Genomic DNA, 20,488 nt, shown 5'->3' with positions numbered 1-20,488 from the left:
CAGAAAATGTGTTTGACTAGAAAACCTGCCCAACCTGGAGTGCCCTGGACCTGCCCTAAACATTTGCTTCAAGTGTATGAATATGAACACATGTCAGTCAGGATTCGTAAATTAAACCGGTTTTTTACATAATAGTAAGTGAACAAAACAATCACAAACTCACAAAAGTAAAAGGAAGTGGTTGTGGACGTGATGATTATCTCGTGAGTTCTAGACTGCGCACGGGGGAATTCTGCTTTAGCGGGTCACGTGACAGGCCTGTTTCTAAAGTGGCTGCGTCGCGTGTCACGTCACGGCCACCCGCCGCCGCTGCATGACCGGTTCGCGGTGGTCGTACCATTGATGTGACCCTCTGAAAAACTGCCCACTGTTATGATACACGAGGAAAACAGGAGAGATCCTTTCGGCGCTGAGAGGTAAATATTCGGCCGTCAGCCGTGCTCGTTCAGAAATGAATGAATAACGTCGGCGCGAGAGAGCAGCGGACAAGCAGACGGCGACATAACGTCCAATTTCGAAACAACAACACCAACTGAAAGGTAAACATTACACGAGACATTTCTGAGTTAACCATTTTGGTCAAATATACCATATAAACGTATATAACATGTATTTTAATGACATAAACATGTTGTAATGTGACTGTAAAGAGATGTAAATGTCAGTTTAGCTGGTTGGCTAACGTTAGTCGAGCTAACCATAATGCTGATGCTGTGACAGAAACATTCTCTGTAACCGAATATCTCGTTAAAACCAAACAAGACATGTCTTTATTTTATTTATGTTATATATTTATTCATTATTTATTTAGAATTGGTTAAGGCTACATTTTGAGATAAAATGTCACTTATATGCTGAGTTGTATGCAAAATACGACAATTTCACTGAACAACAGCATTATGTCATTGCATTGGCCAACTGGAATTTTGCACACTGATCACTAAGGGTGTAAGTGAACGCGATTTTTAGACTTCTCAACAAGAACGATTACAAAACTGTTTTGCTGTAATAACTGCTACAAACAATGGGGGCTTTTAAGCAATGACAGGCTCATACTTTAGTATTAGTGGGCATTAGGGCTGATAAAAACAGCTGACCAGGCCAACTTGCCTGAACTTGTTTACAACTGCGAGCAAAAGCACTTTTGATTTGAACTAGGCCTAAGTATTATTGAGACTTTAAATGCACGACACCATGTTAACTTTTCTCTGCATCCATATTAGGTTACCCTTCATAGCGTAGAGAGTTATGTAGTATAACCATCGACAATATTTTAGTATGACTTTGCTGTTCTCATATATGCTTGATACCAAGTCATGTTGTTTACTACTGAATGTCATAGAATTGAAAATGAAACCTTAAACCTCAAGGGTGTGTAAACATTTGAGGAACTGAACTGTGTAATAGTGTATATTTTGACATTTCAAATAATAGTGGCTTTATAACTCGTTTTCAGCTGACTTGATTGCCCTTTGTAACTGCACTTGAACCGGATTACCTTTTTTATGTTATGCAAGTGAACCTTTTTATGCAAGAACGACTTCTTGCCGGGCCCCACATCTCATGACACAGCAAAGCACTAAAAATGTGAAGCAAAGCAGGTGGTTGAACTTAAAAGTTAGGCTTAGGTGCCATTTAGTAAATGCTCCATCCAAAATGACTCCTACTACATAAGTTGACCATTAAAAACCAGTAGAATGGGCTAAAGTGTGCTGCTAAAAGTCATTTTGTTAAATGACTTTTTGAACTGTTTTTCCCTAGTCACGTCTTAACTTGCAACCTTTGTGTCAGCAGCACAGCACACTCACAGTGATAATTTTGATATCCCCACCCAATAATAGCCTTAAGTTCTTGCAAGTTTTTGTTTGCTTGTTTATTATGGAGATCACTTTGATTCATAATAACAGAGAGTCTAGCTAAAGAATAACTGTTATTGTGTTTTTGTGTACAGCCAGATATGACTCTGCAATAGCACTGCATCATTAAAGGTCAGCAGCCTTTGCTTACTTGGTCTGTCATGGCAAATAACAGACATTTCGTACTACACCTGATATTTTTCTAATGAGCAGCAGGACTGATAACATGTACCTAACAAATACACGTGCCCTCTGTAATTAGAGGCGTTCCTGGAGACCACAGGTACACAGACCAATTTGCATCCAGTCTAGGTATTGTTTGTCAGTTAAACAGAGCAGGTGAACATACAAACCTTTGGACATCTTAGGTTAGAGTGCTTTATTTGACTAAATTGTAAATCAATAGAGACTATTCAGGATGTAATATATATTTGCATCACAGTGGCTATTGGTCGATTAATGGTTTTTAGATTTTAATTACTTGTTTACTCCGCTGAAATCTTACTATAATATGTGTAATAAACTTTTTTTTTTTTTATTAAAGAAATTGTTCATCTGTCCATGTTTTTGCATTTCACATGGATGTGTAGTGTAAGACTATATAGCTAGATTTAGGCATGTGCCGGTATCAACTTTTCATGCTGCGATTAATTGATTGAGCTTTTACCACGGTATACGGTATTATCACGATATTTTAATTGCTCAAGAGAAATGGATGGATTGGTGGGGGGGATGTAGAAAAAAAACCTACTTGCATTACAATAGTGATTGTCAAAACATTTGGTAACTAAATAGAATTTTACACAATTTTCACGCTTTCAATTCTTGGGATTTGATTTCAATCTTGATTCAGTATTGACTTTTTGGATAAATATTAGGTAGGCTACAGTAGATAGACGTTCATTTTTCTCAAGAAAAAATATATCTCACATAATGCTGTAAACATACAGAGAGCCCTGTCAGCTGGTATTATTAAAGGTTAAAAATTAACTAATTAAATTAAATATAATTTGGTTTTCATTATAATAACAATTATGACACAAGTAAAAATATAATACAAATTGCACATATTTAGCAAAATACTCCTCTCTATAGCTATTTTTTTCTAGTCAACTAACGTGTTGGTCATTAAATGGCTTTCCTGAGGTAAATGTAACGTTCTGTGACATAATTGTTCACCTGCAGTTTTATTGACCTCTTTCCGTGGTTGAAAAACACTGAATGATCGAAATTATGTATGAGGCATATATACCTTTCGGTAAGTTGTAGCCTACTGTATCTTTAAATAAAAAGTAACAGATGATCGGTTTACTTGAACTGAGGCGCTACAGTGATCTGTCAAGTCACATTTACAAGCACCAAAACAGTATTTGTTGTATGAATTCCGTAATAAAATGGACAGAACATGAGAGCTGAGAATTGTTTTCATACCATAATAACCTGCTCTGTCTAGTCTGTCGGTCTCCGTGTCCTCTTTGCTCCGCGATTTTTCTCTGCGTGAGAAACTGCATGTGGCGCGAGAGCGTTTGAAAAGTGTAAATTGCGTGAGTCTCACGCTGAATGCGTATTGACAGCTCTGCTTTTAGAAGGGGGATAGATCGTCGGCAGCGTGCCTCCTTCCGCCATGCTTCTTCTCCATGTGAGGATTGTTTACATTAGACTAGAGTGCGCACTGCGCCGCATGCACACAGTGCTAATACATGTGGGGATTGTTTACATCAGAGTGCGCACGTGTTTCGGGCAGCATACGCAGTGTTTGTATAAGCGGTTGATGGAAAATAAGCTAATACACGTTCTATAAATATAAATTCTGATCTATTATTTTTCACGGTATTTTGAAGTGCCCACGATAACAATATCGTGCATATTCATTACCGCGATTTATCGCATTACCGAATACCGGCACATGCCTAGCTAGATTATTAATGCCTTTTAGTTTTGATGCAGTATTGTAAATCTTGTTTATTAGGCTACATTCTGTGTTAATCTTAAGGCTACAAATAATTATTATTTTCAACATAATCATTTATACCTAAGATTGTATGTTTACCCAACTCAATTTCAGACTACACTTGCAGAAACCTGTTTAATTTATTTTATACCTATAACTATTCTCTAACCAGGGATTTTTAAAGACTAATAGCACCCATAGGTCTCTTTTCTATTAATAATGACTTTTATTTTAATTAGATCTCAAAATTAAGTTATCTATCTTGATACTGCACATTTTAATTTTGTGATGAATAAGTTTGGTTGTAGCATATACAACTATGGATTTAATTTTAATTTTGTTTATTTACTTTTGACAAAATTGATATATTTATAATATTTTAATTTAATTAATTGTTAGCCGTAACATGAAAATTATCGATCTGATTTTTAATATCAGTGCAGTCCTAGTATAGAATGAGATCAGTTTCATTATTGTGTCTCTATGAGCTCCCATGCCGCTATAGAAGATATTCTGAGTTGAATCATTAACTAAAGTGAGTCGAATGTTTGTCAGAATCAGCATGGAGGACGTTTTCCTCATGTGATTGCACAGACGGGTGCAATACAACTACTGTTTTTCTCCAGCTCCCTTTTTTAAGGCCCTTATCAGTGGTCAGCCCCTCCGGCCCCCTCGCCGGAAACAAGTCTTATCTGTTGCAGAACTGCTGACCCCTTACTCTTACCTCATTGGCTAGAGAGAGTAGGTTCTTGTACCTAATTGGTTGATTTCTCAGGCCTTCTCTAATATGACGTGATTTGACGAAACAAAAATACAGCTTCTGTTATTCAAGTGTATGGGCTGTCAGAAAGGTTACGGTAGTTTATGTTTATGAGAAGATCCTAGAAGTTCTGTCATTCAAACCAGGTTGGTGGGCCACCTGACATAGTGTTTAGGGTGACAGAGGTAAATGGATTCTTTGTAAGGGAGGAAACTTTTGAGGTAAACGGTGATGAAAAGACTCCATCCTAGGGCAAAACCAGAACTCTCTGGTAGCTGCACTGAGGACAACAGTGAGCAAGATGAGTCCTCATCCCTTAGGGCATCATCATGGGTGAGTGAGAAATGCAAATTGGACAGATCATTGATAACTGGCTGGGTGTGGAGTAAAGACTCCAGCTAAGCTTTAATTATCTGATCAGCAATTATCACCAAAAATGACTGCACACTGAGTGCATTTATCATGCACTGATTATGCCTAATGACAAGACAGTGTTTTAGGTCATGTAATTGCCCTAAAACTTGTTTTGTTTTTTTATCAGGTGAAGTAAACAGTTTATGCAAAAACAGATTGACACACCTATTTTCAAATCTTTTGTAATAAGTGGAGTTTTTGTTTTCCAACTAATTTTTATTTAGTCTAAGATTTATGTTTGTTTTTTAGCGCAATGCTATTTGTCAGTGACTGGGGATTGCATCCGAATGGATTTTACAAATGATTTTGTTATAGTTACAGATTTTGACAATAAAATTATTGAATGAAATGAATTGTGCTGTGTTAGCCTTTCAGCCTTTTATTTGCTTACATTCTAAAACATTCACAGCCTTCAAAAACCTCTGGGCTTACATTAGGAGCTTGTTATGTTTAGGATATGAAATTATTCAAAAAGTATAGTTATAAAAAGAGATTGGTATTACATAATGATCTTTTTTTATAGTTGTTTGAACTATGTCCAGTTCATATGGTGTGTTGGAGCAATTAAAAGTTTTAAGTGTTTTGCACTTAACTTTTCACAGCAAGTCTTAAAGACTCAACTTGACCATGGGTGTCATATGTTTGTTGTTCTGTTCTGTTCAGTTGATTTAAGGCTGTTTTCTGAGAATCACATATTTAGATAAGTGGAGATAGCTAGCTGATATGAGTGTCACAGCTAAGATCCATGCTCCACAGTGTCCTCTATAAATTACCTAGACTGGGGTCAATTGTTCTGCAGAATCAAAAAAATTTTGTCAATCAGTGTCCCTTTTCAACAAATATTTTCATATACACTACCATTCAAATATTTGACGTCAATAAGATTTTTGTTTTTAAAGATATTAATACTTTTATTCGGCAAGGATGCATTATATTAATTAAAAGTGACAGTAAATACATTTACAATGCTACAAAATAAATATATTTTAAATAAATTCTAAATCAGCATTTTTTAAATGTTTTTTCAAGGATTATGTGACACTGAAGGCTGGAGTAATGCCTGCTAAAATTCAGCTTTTCCATCACAGGAATAAATTAAAATTTAAAATGTATTAAAATAGTTATTTTAAATTGTAATAACATTTTAAAATATTACTATTTTTATTGTGTTTTTGATCAAATGTTGTTATTATTGGTATAAATTAGGGTGAGCATAAGAGACATAACATCTTACCAACCCCAAACGTTTGAACAGTATTTCATAAGGTTAATTAAATGTCCATTTAGTACAACTTTTTTTTCTGCCCCGTATAGCCAATTTTACCTCTACACAACACATAAGGTACTGTTTTGAGCATACTCTGAAATATTAGAGTCCGCCATTTGAAAGCATACTCTATGTACTGACGTTTTTGAACAGTAATGTGAAGCATGTTGTGCATTTTACTTTAAGTGCACTTCCTATTAGGCCAAGTGTTATTTACTCTTATGCTGTGCACAGCTTTTTGCACATCCCTTTTCCTTCTCTCATTAAAGGCAACTACATGTGTGCAGAAACCTGCTTTATATGGTTTATGTTAATAGTTACTGTTGTGCCAAAGAGAAAGTAGGTTAGCCATGGGTGCAAAGTCTGTTAAGACCTTTCTGGCTGCCCCTATGGTTAGAGAGAATGCTCTACTTTTGTTATTTGCCTTTCACCAGCCCCCTAGGCATTTATACAAGCTGTGATGGTATCTTGTGATTTCCTTGATCTGATGTAGAAAAAAAGAAGCCTATTTTCACATCATTAGACCTCATAACAACTAAAATTAGCCATGTTGTTAAATCAGAATTACTCATCTTCATTATCATAATAATGCATTCCAGAAATAGTGTTTCTGTGAACTTCACTAACACAATCTACTGGGAATTAATTTAGCATGTCGCCTCGTACTCTTGGCATTAACCTTAAATTTAGACATGATTTTTTTTAAAATAATTTAAAATAGTTTTATTTACAATTAAATCATTGTCATAGATAAACATGCTAGTCAGTTCCAGATCCAGACCAGTTATTTTATACTTGTTAAACAGGTACTGGAAGTATGCCTGCAGCAATTCAGCGGAAATGTACATTGATATTTACATTCAAAGTATGTCAGAAAAACAAAATTTTCTTTGCTCATTCTGTGTCCTTATGACACAGTTGTTTGTGATAAGTTTGTTCTCTATGTTCGCCTTTTTGACCGTGGTGTTGAAACACATTCAGACGATCACTCATGAAACAGCATTAAGCCGTCTGCAGGTCTGCTGATAAGAGTTTTAAAAAGGCAGACAGCCAAAGAGAAATGAGACTTTCACTTTCAACATGAGTAAAGGGGTGATTTTCCCACATTTGCCATGTACAAATAGAGTATTTAAAGATTTACAAAAAGAAAGAGTAGTTCTTGTTTTGCAGCATTTGTTGTTTTATGGTTAAATGTGTTTTGCTTTCTGTTCCTCTTTTTTAGGCGGGCACCATGAATTATGTGGGGCAGTTGGCAGGTCAGGTGCTGGTGACCATGAAGGAGCTGTATAAGGGCATTAACCAGGCCACGCTCTCAGGCTGCATCGATGTAGTGGTGGTCCGCCAGAAGGATGGCACCTACCAGTGCTCCCCTTTCCATGTGCGCTTCGGCAAACTGGGTGTGCTGCGCTCCAAAGAGAAAGTGGTGAGTACTGCAGTGCAAGTAGGATGTTTTAAAAAATAAATAAAATAATTGTGGGCTCATCAAACAAGTCCAAAGCATATAGTTTTTTCTCAAGCAACTGAGTTTCTGGAAACTTTACATAACAAAGAAAAAAGAAAAATCCACAGACAAGTCGCTGTCAATATAATTGATCTGAGCTTTGGACATTATTAGCTTTTCTGCTTACCAGCCTGGAATCTATTATGATAGTATTACTCACTATTGTCTTGCACTAAAATGGCTGAATTTTAGACCAAACACACGTACAATCAAGAAAGTTCAGCTTTAATCTGCCAGAAGTCTTCATGATTCTGATATCTTCAGATATGCCTTCATCTGTGCCTGTCTCTGATGGCTCATTTGAAAATACTGTCTTTGTACCAGCTCAATAAACATGTTTCTGTGCTGGCATGTTCATGAGAAGATTCCTGCAGAGGGTACTGCATATTTACAGGCAGTTTTCCATGTGTTATAGGCTCTGTGAGCGTTAACAGATCAGGCTAAATCAATGCTTGAATGGAAAGACAGGAAACTCATGATTTATTTATTGTCTTGTGAGAGCGGAAGCAGTGTGTACAATTGTTCTCATTTAAACACAGTGAAATGTTGTAGTTGTTGAGGAAATGGGCTGTAGACTTAATCAGTCTGTGCATTCTATTCTAAGTGTTTATCTCCAGCAGTAAATAACAAGATTGTAGGCAATAAATAACATTTGAAAGCATTCTGGTCATATTGAAGCCATTCTGATGTTTTCAATAATCTATAGTACACAGGCAGAATGTGTTAGTGTTTAGCATAAAACATTTAACAGTGTGCATGAGCAACAGCAGTAGATGGGGGATGGAGCATTTCTCACTATCTACAGGATGTGTGAAGAGGTTTAGAAAGAAGTGGTCGCTATGGCAACAGGTCTCTATGACTAAAAAGAGATAGGAAATGGAAGCAGAGGAGTAAGAGTTTTGTCAAGGTTGCCTCTGTGATTGGAGATATTCACTTCCTTTGAAAGGTATTTCAAGCTCAGTTTTGCCATTTTTAATCCCAGTTTCTCACTGGAGTTTCTGTCAGAGACTGTGGTGTAACGCATTCGCCCACAGTGCAGATAAAAGACAGCTGACCTCGCTCTCTTACCACCATTATGAAATAGATCTGTGTTGTTTAACTAAATAAATTATATTGCTGATACAAAACAGTAAATTTAGAGTCACAGAAACATCCGTCCCTCTCTTCTCACTATGCTGTGAAATTAAATCCAGATTTTGTTGTCCATAAGCACACAAGTAAGAGAGCTCTCTGTTTGAGATTTACTCAGGGTCATAATTTATACTGACATTAATATTTTGCCCCATTACTCTGCACCCAACAGGGTTGCTGGGTACATAAATCACACAGCAACTGTGATACTGAGGCTCAGATGCCTAAAAATAGACAAAACAAGTTGGTATGAGAGAAGCCCGAAGAAACAATTTTGAGAAAACAGAAAAAAACATGACACAGGGGAATAAATTGTATTTCCTTGGAGGTCTGTCTGAAGGATAATGTTTCTCTGGATGTCATCTGAGACTCAAACAGCTCGATGTCAGGCTGCCGTTGTGCTGGGTCGCAGTATCAGGTGTGTGATGTGATCATCTTTGCAGGTCATCTGGCTCAGAGCAGCACATATTCACTAATTGTGTTTGGTGGCTACTGGCAAGATCCTCCTCCATGGGTAGTGTGTCTCCTGTGAGCAAACAATTAAAACTGCATGGGTGGGCAAGAGAGGAAACCTTCTGTTTGTCCAAGTTTGGATGTGCACCTGTGGGAGAGTGAAAAGTCATGAGTTGAGAATGGAATCACAGTGTAAATGTCAACGTATATTGGCTTTTTAAGGTCATCTACAACACATGCCGTACATAGATATTTTTTTTAATGAAAATATAAATAAACATTTCAAAGGTCAGACATCTGATTTAGAATCAAAGTGTCAGACAATTAGAAAAGCACAGGTCTTAAGTTATAAGTTGTAACTTATTGAAAGTTTGAGGCTACATCTTTTGATGGCTTCCGTATTAAGGCTGTTTTAAAAGAATCCACTGCACTTCCTTCCTTCAGATTGACATAGAGATCAACGGGGAGCCGGTGGATCTTCACATGAAGCTGGGAGATAATGGAGAAGCCTTCTTTGTGCAGGAAACTGAGGAGCAGAATGTAAGTCCCCTAGTTCACAGGTGCTGTCTCTCATACTAATCACTGCACCAAACATCTTTATATGTTAGTATGAAAATGGCATTTTGTTTTGAAAAACATTTGCATTGCAAAGACTGCTTATCTGCCATTTTTTTAATGGTGTCTTTATTTTTTTTCTAGGAGATTGTACCAGCTCACCTGGCCACTTCCCCCATCCCCACTGAGAGTCACCTGTTTTGGATCGGAAGCGATCACAGGCCAAGTCAGAACCTGGATGACGATCCACTGGACCCCGAGGACCCTCCTGATCCCCCTGTTGCCAGCACAGGGGGAGCCAAGAAGAAGAAGAAACGGAGGAAGAAGCATAAAGGCGACCCACGGCGAGAGGAGCTGACCCCACCTACCAACATCAGCTCTACCCCTTCAACAGAAGATATATTTGAGATGGAACTGAGTTCTGATGAGGATGCTGCTTCCAACACCAGGTAACCAAAGCACAGATGCACCAGACCTGCTGATATCTGATGTTGTGGACATGTGTGATTAAAGGACATCTTTCTTTCAGATCATCTTCAATCAATACAGTTCGAGAAGTTGAACCCAGGATACCAACAGTCCGTCATTCTTTAGACAACTACCCTTACTCTGATGGAGACTGGTCTCCATCAAACAGGTTTGTTATATTGCCACACCTCAAAATATGTTGATCCTTATAACATTGGAGGACTGCCCCAAATATGGGTTTAGACTTCGGTCTCTCTTTTTTTTTGTTTTTTTGTTTTACTTTCACTTTCCCTTTTGCTTTTACCAGTTTATGTGAGTTGCTGTTTGTTATTATATTTTGAGCAGTCATGCCATGTCAGAGGCCTTTTCTCCCAAGAGTGACTCTGAACTGGTTGTTCGGCCCTCAGAGAGCCTGCTCAAAATGGAGTCACACATGCAGTGGACATGGGGAGAGTTTCCAGAATCTACCAGGGTAAATTAAATGTCTCAAACTTATTTTCTTTGAAATTCATGTTGTTTAAATTTATATCATTCACATGAAAAGTACTCCAGATTTCCATAGAATCTGAATGGCTATTCTTCATAATGTTCTAGATGTGTTTGTTTGTTTAATAAATAACAAATTTGATCATATTTAAATCCATTCTGCTTGAAAATCCATCCCCCAATTAAAAAAAAAAAATCATTTTTAAAAAATCTGCAAATTCTGCCTAGGCAAAGTAATAAGTGAATATAGAATAAAAAAAATCATACTTTTTTATGCTGTGATTTTGAGTTAACAGGTCATGAATAAATCTCTGCTCATCGCCACTCTCAAAAATGTGATTCCCAGGTTTCTAAGAAAGAGAAGATGGAGCTTCCGAAGACTGTGACCATAACGCCTTCAGAGAACACTCACTTCAGAGTCATCCTCAGCTCAGAGGCCATGGAGACGGATGAAAGAGAACGGGCCTTAGGGGCTCCTGGCTGTACCATAGTCAAGCCTGAACCCCGCACCCCTGTGACCCCCAAAACTCCCACGGAGTTGGAATTGGAGACGGTACCTAGTGGAATGTTGACCTCCACTCCTTCATCCATCGTCCCTGCTGACCCCACTGCTCCCACTGCTGCTCATGTAGGCGCAGACATGGGAGATGTTGGCCCCAAGACTGACTCACCCTCCAAGAAGAAAGGTCGGCCTATTAAGCACCACTCCCTTCATACTTTCAAGGAAATTCTGCTTATAAACTGATTTTGCCAGTGACTGTTATCTTTATTTGATAGTGGAAGTGTGGGAGTAGATAAAGTTTAAATAAAGTTGTGGCTGATTCATGTTCAACAAGCCTAATTCAATGTGTTCTTGAAATAAAAATTGTGTACCTAAATCAATCTAATGTAGTTCTATCAAGATAATGCCTCAGTTCAGAGGGCTTGTTTTAGCACTTTAGAGCTTGCTGTTCTGATTACTGATTTAAACCTAAAATGCTGACTGCAAATTTGTTCAGGCGTCCCAAAAAGAAGTCAGCACCAGGGCCCAGAGGACATCTACCTGGATGACCTTAATGTTCTGGAGCCTGATGTTGCTGCTCGTTACTTTCCTAAGAGGTAGAAAGCGAATCACTCATCTGACCTACAGTATATTGCTTTTAAGATTAGATTACGGTACTTGGAGCAGTTCATAACAAGTTTATCAGGTGTCAGGTGACCTTGATGTGTTATGTGTATTCACAGTGATTCAGACTCCGGCTCCAAGCACTGGATGGATTCTGGGATGCACTCAGGCTCTCAGTCCCCACAGTCTGTGGGCAGTGCTGCGGCTGACAGTGGCACTGAGTGTCTGTCTGACTCTGCCAGTGACCTGCCTGATGTCACTCTGTCTCTGTGTGGAGGACTCAGTGAGAACGGAGAGATTTCGAAAGGTATCTGAATCTTTCTGGTGTGTTCATTCATGGTGCGGAAATCACAGCTGTAGCTGTGGAAACAGTGGATGTGGTTAATTCTGTTCATTATAATAATTAATGGATTTAGCACGTGCTTTTATTCAAAGAGATTTGCAAATGAAAATAATTCAAGTGATTTAAATGTCTCTTTCTGCTTGTTTCTAGAAAAATTCATGGAGCATATCATCACATACCATGAATTTGCAGAGAATCCAGCTATCATAGACAATCCAAATTTAGTTGTTAAAATGGGAAACAGGTTGGTTTGGATTTAAATAAAAGAAAAATATATTATAAATATATTTGTATAATGCTCACATCAGTAAGTAAATTGCCTTTTTTTTTTTTTTTTTTAGGTATTACAATTGGACATTGGCTGCCCCTTTGATCTTAAGTTTGCAAGCATTTCAGAAGAATTTACCTAAGGTATTTTGTTCTCCCTAATAGTATATTCTTACTTCAGAAACCCTTCAAAAGTGCTGTGGCGTACTCTTAAATAGTAGGTCAAATAGCTGTTGTCAATTAAATGTTCAGGCTACAGAGGAAGCTTGGGTGAAAGAGAGGATGCCAAAGAAATCGGGCCGTTGGTGGTTCTGGAGAAAGAGAGCAGACAGCACTATTAAACAGGTAAGACCAGAGCGTTGTGGCCTTTAGATATGTATACCATTTAAACATGGTTTTTATGAAGTTATAATCAGGGAGTAGGAACAAAACCTTTAAGCAGTTACTGTTCTTTTAATCCCACTGCATTCCAGCACTAGTCTTTAGACTTCTGTCAGCAGATCTGATTACACAAGCATCAACATTCACCTAATTGCCTTAACAAAAGGACAAGCGCACGTCTTTGTTGTAAAGAAGATGAATTGTGCTACCTCTGAGATCTTCTCTCTAGAGCTTCTGCTGTCATTCAGGCCTCATACATCAAGCTCCTTCGCTGCCCTCATCTGGCACTTCTGTAATTAGCACCACTTTGCGGTGTGGAATTTTACAGCCTAGAATTAGGCCAGGCAGCTCATCAGACTATTAGTAATAACCTGGAGGCATGAGGATGAAATGGTCATGTAGTCAGTAACAACTTGTCACAACAAAAGCAAATGGTGACATGTTTACACAGTTTTGTTATTGCAGTTTTTAAATGTGTGGCAGTGTGATTTGATGTACTAATGTTTTTTTTGTTTTTTGTTGTCTTGTTATACAGTCAGAAAGCACTGGAAAGCTGGAAATGAAGCAGTCCCAAATGGAGGATGGCAGCTCCTCTTTGTCAATGGAAAGTCATGCCCGCAAGTGAGTCAGAATATGGAATATGTGCAGATAATAATGAAACTGGTTGTTGTCCCTGAATATAGCCGAAGGTTATAGACTAGCTATGTTAACTGGCTTAGTTGTACAAAAACAAGTAAAAGATAAAAGTATCAGTTTTATCCTTGACCATTGCTCTGATTGATTGTTGACTAGTTTTTCCCCCCTTAAAGGGTTAGTTCACCCAAAAATTAAAATTCTATCAGTAATTACTCACCCTCATGTTGTTCCAACCCCATACGACTTTCGTCCATCTTCAGAACACAAATTAAGATATTTTTGATGAAATCTGAGAGCTGGCTCACTCCTTCATAGGCTGCAAGATAATTGATATCTGCCAGCCCAGAAAAGTTAGTAAAGACATCGTTAAAATAGTCCAAGTGACTACAGTGGCTCAATCTTAAGTTTATCAAGCGACAAGAATACTTTGTACATAAAAAAACCCCAAAATAACGTTTTAATAGCCTACGTTCTGACGTACAACCCAGAAGCGCTGTGCTGTTACACTACATGAAATCACCCAAAGGCCCACACAGAAGAAAATGAATAGTTGATTAAAGTCGTTATTTTTTTTATTTTATTTTTGCACACAAAAAAATTCTTCTTTTGATAAACTAAATTCTTGTCGTTTGATAAACTTAAGGTTGAACCAATGTAGTCACTTGGACTATTTTAACAATGTCTTTACTAACTTTTCCGGGCTGGCAGATATCAATTACCTAGCAGCCTATGAAGGATTTCATCAAATTTCCTCTCAGATTTCATCAAAAAATCTTGATTTGTGTTCCGAAGATGAACGAAAGTCTTACGGGGTTGGAACAACATGAGGGTGAGTAATTACTGACAGAATTTTCATTTTTGGGTGAACTAACCCTTTAATACACAAGAAGTGAATCAGGACGATCCAGCCTACTTTCTGTTTTGTCTCATTCTCTGTGGTGCCCTTTTAATCTAAATTAGGAATGGATGTAGCTGCAAATTTAGTTCACTGATTCCCTGTTTGCTCTGAGTACAGAGTGGACACCAGGGACTCATCCAGCGATGAGGAGGGGAAGGAGGTGAGCGCTGCCGCATCATCAATGGAGCGCAAGGTCCATTCTGAACCACACGGCCACACATCCACTCACTCCTACCGCAAGTCCCTGCGCCTCTCCTCCGACCAGATTGTGAGTCTACATTTTTGTTAGAAGAAGGAGACGGAAATATTTAGTTCTGTAGACATACTCTATGCTAAAACAGTCACTTTACACAGTGACTATTATTTACATAAGCATCTTCAACACTTGCTCAAGTGGTTTTGACTGAAATATCCAGAGTTCTGTTGCCTGTAGTGCAACTGCTCTCTGTGAGTCAGTTGATTAAAGCTGCCTCTTAAGCTTCCTTCAGGAATTTATGTAAAAGCTCTGTGACTCATTCTGAAAGGGTAGTGTCATGACGTTGATTTGCACTAGACCGCCCCCTGTTGGCAGCTTGAGAAGCAGTTATGCAATAGAAAATCTACTTCATTAAATAAAGCTTATGTCTTTTCATAAATTCATAAACTCATAAAAAGACTTTGTAGTGTAGATGAACTGATTGCATTGCAAAATTAAGTCTCAGGACTTGGGTCAAATTAATTTGAATCTTTAATCTTGTTTCTATTATTCAATTATTAAAGCACGTTTATTTATATATTTTGCAGGATTCAGCAGTCAAGTGTGTGGTGCAGAGGATTATGTATCAATTAGTTAATTAATATTAGTTAACTATACAGATAATGTCACAATTCTAAACCCATAATTTGTTGCAATTGTGGTAATACAGATAGAAAAGATGCTATGTGGTGTTAAAGAGATGCATTGATCAGGTGGTATTGACTTACAGGCTAGTTTGAAACTCAAAGAAGGACCCAACGATGTGACATTCAGCATTACAACACAGTACCAGGGCACGTGCCGCTGTGAAGGCACCATCTACCTTTGGAACTGGGATGACAAAGTTATCATCTCAGATATTGATGGAACCATCACCAAGTATGTATTCCACAGACATGCATCACATTAATGAAAAACATTTGCTGGGTTGTTTGTTGAAAATCCACCTTTGTTCTTCATTTTTATAGTTTACTGTAGTCATGAATGAGGGGAAAGGCTGAGGTGTGCATAAACATTTCCACTAGTTACTGCAGAAGGACTCATTCACTGCCAGGTTTTTTACTGCCAGAACCAAAAGAGGTTTATAGATCAAGGCCGAGCTTGTTTCATCAAAAACAAGTACTCAGGGTATGTGGCAAATAATGAACCGCTAATAATGATCTTGCATCGCAACCCACTCCACTAACACTTACAATGACGAAGACAATGTGCCATTTAACGGACAATGTCTCTCTGAGTTTTTCTGGCTGTTTGATGGAGTTCACAACTCCAGTATTAGTGTGATACCGGTCCGCCATTTTTGTTTTTTAATTACTGCAAAGCCGGCTGTAATATAAACGCATCTATGCAAACGAATGCTCTCCGCCTCCAGACTCGTGCCCTCAGTGGCTGGTGGGTGGCAAACATCAAACGGGCAGATTGACTGCCGCTTATTATTTCTCTGACCTGCTTGCCTGACACATCTCTGTGAGTCTGTGAAGCAGGGCGGCTGACTGTGGGGTGCGCCCAGACCAGGGTTGGACTAGGAGGAGGATGTCACCGTAATGAGCCAATTTAAATCTTGCTCTCTCTTAATGCCACTCAGAAAGAGTCTGAGATAAAACGCTAAAGTGGGGAGAGGATCCTCATTAGTAGATGACACAGAGTTTTGCCCAAGCTGAGAAAAAAAATCTCTCTTCTTCGCAAGTCTATTAGTTCTAAGAATAAAAAGAATGTCAGAAGCTATATTTAGGAACCCAGTTGAATGAGACTTGGACTTCGTTCTAAGTAGAACAAATATGCGCCGGAGGATTTTGCTCCTTTTGCTAGTAGATGCCATGTTCACCCGTATGTTTATGTGCTTTCAGATCAGATGTGTTCGGGCAGATTTTGCCTCAGTTTGGGAAGGACTGGACGCACCAGGGCATTGCTAAACTCTACCACTCCGTGGCTGAGTGAGTTTGCATTCTTAATCCTCAACCCCATGAAAATGCATTCCTCGAAGACATGTTTTAAAAGGGCTCGACTAAGAGACTTGAAACACTAGTTTTGATAAAAGGGTGCTTGTGTTTTCCAGGAATGGATATAAATTCCTGTACTGCTCAGCAAGGGCAATTGGCATGGCAGACATGACGCGAGGTTATCTGCAGTGGGTAAACGACGGAGGCATTATCCTGCCCCGTGGACCCCTCATGCTCTCTCCTAGTAGCCTCTTCTCGGCATTTCACAGGTATTATACAAACTTCATAGTTTTTAAGTGATAGGTCAACCACATTTAGTTCCAAACAGGTACAGTATGACTTTCTTCTGTGGAACAGAAAAGAAGATATTTTGAGAAATGCCTCAGTGTTTTTTGTCCATACAGTGGAAGTCAGTGGTAACCAAAACATTCTTTAAAATATCTTTTAATTGTAAATGAGTAAATGACAGAATTTTCCTTTTTGGGTGAACTATCCCTTTAATAAGCAGAATTAATTATAATAATAAAAAAAAAACAATGAAGCAGAATTCATATACAAGTTCCAAGTAGTTGATTTAATTTATTCCAAATGTTTTCTTTGTCTCAAAGGGAGGTGATTGAGAAGAAGCCAGAAATCTTCAAAATCGAATGCCTTACTGACATCAAGAACCTTTTCCTGCTCAACAAACACCCCTTTTATGCTGCATTTGGAAACCGAACGAATGTAAGTTGGACTGCAGTTACTTTCTTTTCAGTGCATGCTGACCTCAGCAGCAGAGTCAAAGGTCCGCATAAAGATTTATGTGTGAGGTTTAGAACTCAGAAGCGCTGTCCCCTCAGGCTACACGCTCATGACCAGCTGCTACAGAACGGTCAGCTGAATAAATTCTAATGTTTGGGTGGAGGAAGACATTGGATGTTTATTCAGGCACGAATGCATAGGTTTCATCATAAAATGTCAGAAACTAGCATAGAAGGATATTTTTGTTTGTGGACTTTGTGGAAAGAACAGCACAGATTGGAGTCTGATCTTCTGACTGTCTATTTCAGGACGTCTTTGCCTACAAGGAGGTTGGAGTGCCACTCTGCAGAATCTTTACGGTTAACCCCAAAGGAGAGCTCATACAAGAGCAAACCAAGGGCAACAAGTCCTCGTAAGTGCGCACATTGATCTGCAGAGTTACATGAAAGTAACTCTGAAGTCAACCTCAGCTGTCAAAGATTATGCTGATGCGAAGGTGGAGAGCTGATTCTTGAACTTTGTTCAAGGTCTTCTTAAGAGTCGAAGGGTGCTTTTGTTTGTTTAGCTGTCTTACACTCTTTCTCTTTCTGTTTGTGTGTAGGTACAGTAGATTGAGCGAGCTGGTGGATCACGTCTTTCCCTTGCTGAGTAAAGAACAAAGTTCAGCTTTCAGTTTCCCAGAATTCAGTACCTTCTGTTTCTGGCGTCAGCCTATTCCTGAGATCCGTCCGGAGGACCTGAATTTATAGACCATGCCTGAAGGCTCATCTATTACATGGTCACGGTCATCCCTGCCATTGGAACCATTAAATGGTACCCTGCAACATCTCACATCTCTAGTTAAAGACAAATAAAGTGGCCACCATATTCCACCTGGGAAACATGAGCTCCACAAAAAAAGAGAGAAAACATCAAAACACACCCCAGAGTCACATTAATGGGATGTAGGCAGAACTTCCACAAACTAAAACACCTGGTGCTGCTCCATAACAATATTTCTAATCTGTATCATTTTGATTAGCTGCTATAAGTTAGGCTGCTTCAGATCTTAAGGAATTTATTGCAAATGGGCTAATGTTTACAGTATTAGAAAGACGATCAGTGGCCTATTGGCCAGTGGAATGAATGTGCACTGCACAGCTGTTTGTTTGGGTATGTGTAAGGTTAAAGGTGGCATAAAAATATGCTTACAATTGAAAGTAATGAACAAAGATATTCTTTACAACCACTAATTTGCATTTATAGAGCATAGATTATTTATATACAAAGGCTTTAGTTAGAACTAACTAATTAACATGCACTGCCTCTAAGATGTGGTGACGGTATGACAGTTTGAATATGCATTGCCAGATGGTGTGAAATGAGCTCTGAATCTCGTAGATACTGGAATACAGAATGAGCCGTGCCACGTGAGGACACAGCTCATCATTTACAGTTCAGCAGATTTAGCGCGTTCAGCCTCGTATAGTCGACTGGATTTGTATGAAAAGTACACCGAGGAGTTCATTGTAATTGGGCTTTCTTGTTATTTGCCAACTGTTGACATGTTCATCGTCTGGTTGCTGCAGAACGCCTTACCGATCGCACTTTTTCAGCTGCAACCAAGAGAGGAAAAACATCAGATCGTCTTGCACTTAACTCACAACGGAATTGCAATAACGTTCAAAGCTTTTTAGCAGCCTTTTGTGCACAATGCAAGGATTTTATGTAAACCTCAACAAGAGATCTGTATTAAGTTATGAAGAGTGTAGTATATATTTGCTTTCAACCTTGAAATAGGCTGCAGCCCGTGAGAGAGTAGTGCTATCAAATGGTCTTTAACATTTTATTTTTATTTTCCACTAGCCAAGCATTTGCATGCTTCATTTGGAATATAAATAGGACAGTTTATGTTTTAAAAATGCTTTGATGCTTTCTGTTGGGATAGACGGTCTGAAGGGTTGTCACGTTTTCGCTATTGGACGATCTTGAGCTGCAGAAACTGAGGGTTTATTATTGGAAAATATTGAAGCTGATGTGCAAGTGAAGGGAAAAAAAAAGTGATCAGATCTTTCTACTTGATCACCATTGACTAATGTTCCCTTTTTCCACTAGCTGGTCTCTAAGCTCTTGGCTACATATGGGGTTTGGTCAAGTTGCTTTAGAATCTCATAAGGGTAAGTTTTAGAGCACTGTGTGCTGGATGTTAAAATAGATGTACAGAATTAGAGCACAGTAAAATAATTTCTTTATGTGTTTATTTAAGTCAAATCATTGTTTAGGGAAAAATTGGGGCATTTCATGGTTCAGTTGACTTGTGATTTAATATATGTGTGTGTTGCGCTTCTTGTCTGCAGTTATGATGTTTGGAAGTGAAATATGTTTATTGTTAACAAAGGAATCCCATTCTTTCTATGAAAGTAATACCTCTTGTGTGAGATGAACACACTCATCTTGTATGAAACTAAAATTGATGGTAAAAATAGAAAAAAAAAGTTAACAAAAAAAGCCTCTATTCATTGATGAAAATGCTGTTATAAGTGCTGAATGTGTTTTGTCATTCCTCTTGATCTTTGATGCCTTTTGTTTTACTTGCTTTTATTTCTTGCTGTGTACTCGAATGGGATGGTGTGTTTCATGGTTTAACTCCACAGGTTCACATTGCGTTTGACCAGCATAAATACCTTTAAATGGATAATTGAACTATACATTTACAAAAACTATGGTTTGGACAATGTTTATGAATCTATTAAAGATGTATTTAATACAGCTGTGTTGACTCTTTATAGTGCTAATATAATTTGTCACAATGAATGAATTGCTAATTTTTTGTTAACCTTTAATTAGTAGAATAGTGTAGATGAGACATGAAGTAATGGAGAGGAGAGAGAGGGGAACAGGCAAAGGACCCTGAGACTCGAGCTCGGGTCGCCTGAAGCACAGCTGTGCCATACGTCAGAGTGTTGCCTGCAAGGCTGATGTCTTCTGGGTGTTTTTAGTGTACATTTTATTCTTGGTTCAATAGCCCAGTTTGTGGAGGAAATTAATTAGATTATTTTTACTCATTTTACAGATTATTTAGATGAAATAATGTAGGCTTCTTCTTGCTAAAGACGACAGA

At 38.3% G+C, this 20,488-nt stretch overlaps 1 protein-coding gene across 2 annotated transcripts; it reads left to right on the top strand.

Moving 5' to 3' along the window:
* Positions 1 to 234: 234 nt before the first annotated feature.
* lpin2 (lipin 2) lies at positions 235 to 20,136 on the top strand. 2 transcript variants are annotated; one of them, XM_081373955.1, is made up of 20 exons: positions 235 to 539; positions 7,471 to 7,671; positions 9,778 to 9,873; positions 10,033 to 10,337; positions 10,418 to 10,525; positions 10,702 to 10,828; positions 11,189 to 11,528; positions 11,841 to 11,940; positions 12,067 to 12,254; positions 12,441 to 12,534; positions 12,632 to 12,701; positions 12,810 to 12,902; positions 13,474 to 13,559; positions 14,590 to 14,740; positions 15,438 to 15,586; positions 16,555 to 16,641; positions 16,764 to 16,916; positions 17,256 to 17,370; positions 17,697 to 17,800; positions 17,990 to 20,136. In XM_081373955.1, exons 2-20 carry the CDS (start codon positions 7,480 to 7,482, stop codon positions 18,135 to 18,137), a joined length of 2,706 nt encoding a protein of 901 aa, XP_081230081.1. In that variant the 5' UTR covers positions 235 to 539; positions 7,471 to 7,479; the 3' UTR covers positions 18,138 to 20,136. The 2 variants fall into 2 exon arrangements, with proteins under 2 accessions (XP_081230081.1, XP_081230080.1); XM_081373954.1 differs by lacking the exon at positions 235 to 539 and adding an exon at positions 4,602 to 4,900.
* The last annotated feature ends 352 nt before the right edge of the window (positions 20,137 to 20,488 follow it).

The sequence above is a fragment of the Scardinius erythrophthalmus genome, assembly GCF_964197995.2.
Source record: "Scardinius erythrophthalmus genome assembly, chromosome: 9".
Taxonomy (NCBI): domain Eukaryota; kingdom Metazoa; phylum Chordata; class Actinopteri; order Cypriniformes; family Leuciscidae; genus Scardinius; species Scardinius erythrophthalmus.
Note: the sequence above shows the minus strand (reverse complement) of the source record. Positions and strands in the feature narration are given on the sequence as shown.

Excerpts from the sequence above, each read along its gene's own strand:
- lpin2 (XM_081373954.1), top strand. The coding sequence starts at position 4,799 with ATGAAAAGACTCCATCCTAGGGCAAAACCAGAACTCTCTGGTAGCTGC. Across the intron at positions 10,829-11,188 it reads AGTTTCCAGAATCTACCAGG|GTTTCTAAGAAAGAGAAGAT; the intron begins GTAAATTAAATG and ends TGTGATTCCCAG. Across the intron at positions 11,529-11,840 it reads CTCACCCTCCAAGAAGAAAG|GCGTCCCAAAAAGAAGTCAG; the intron begins GTCGGCCTATTA and ends AAATTTGTTCAG.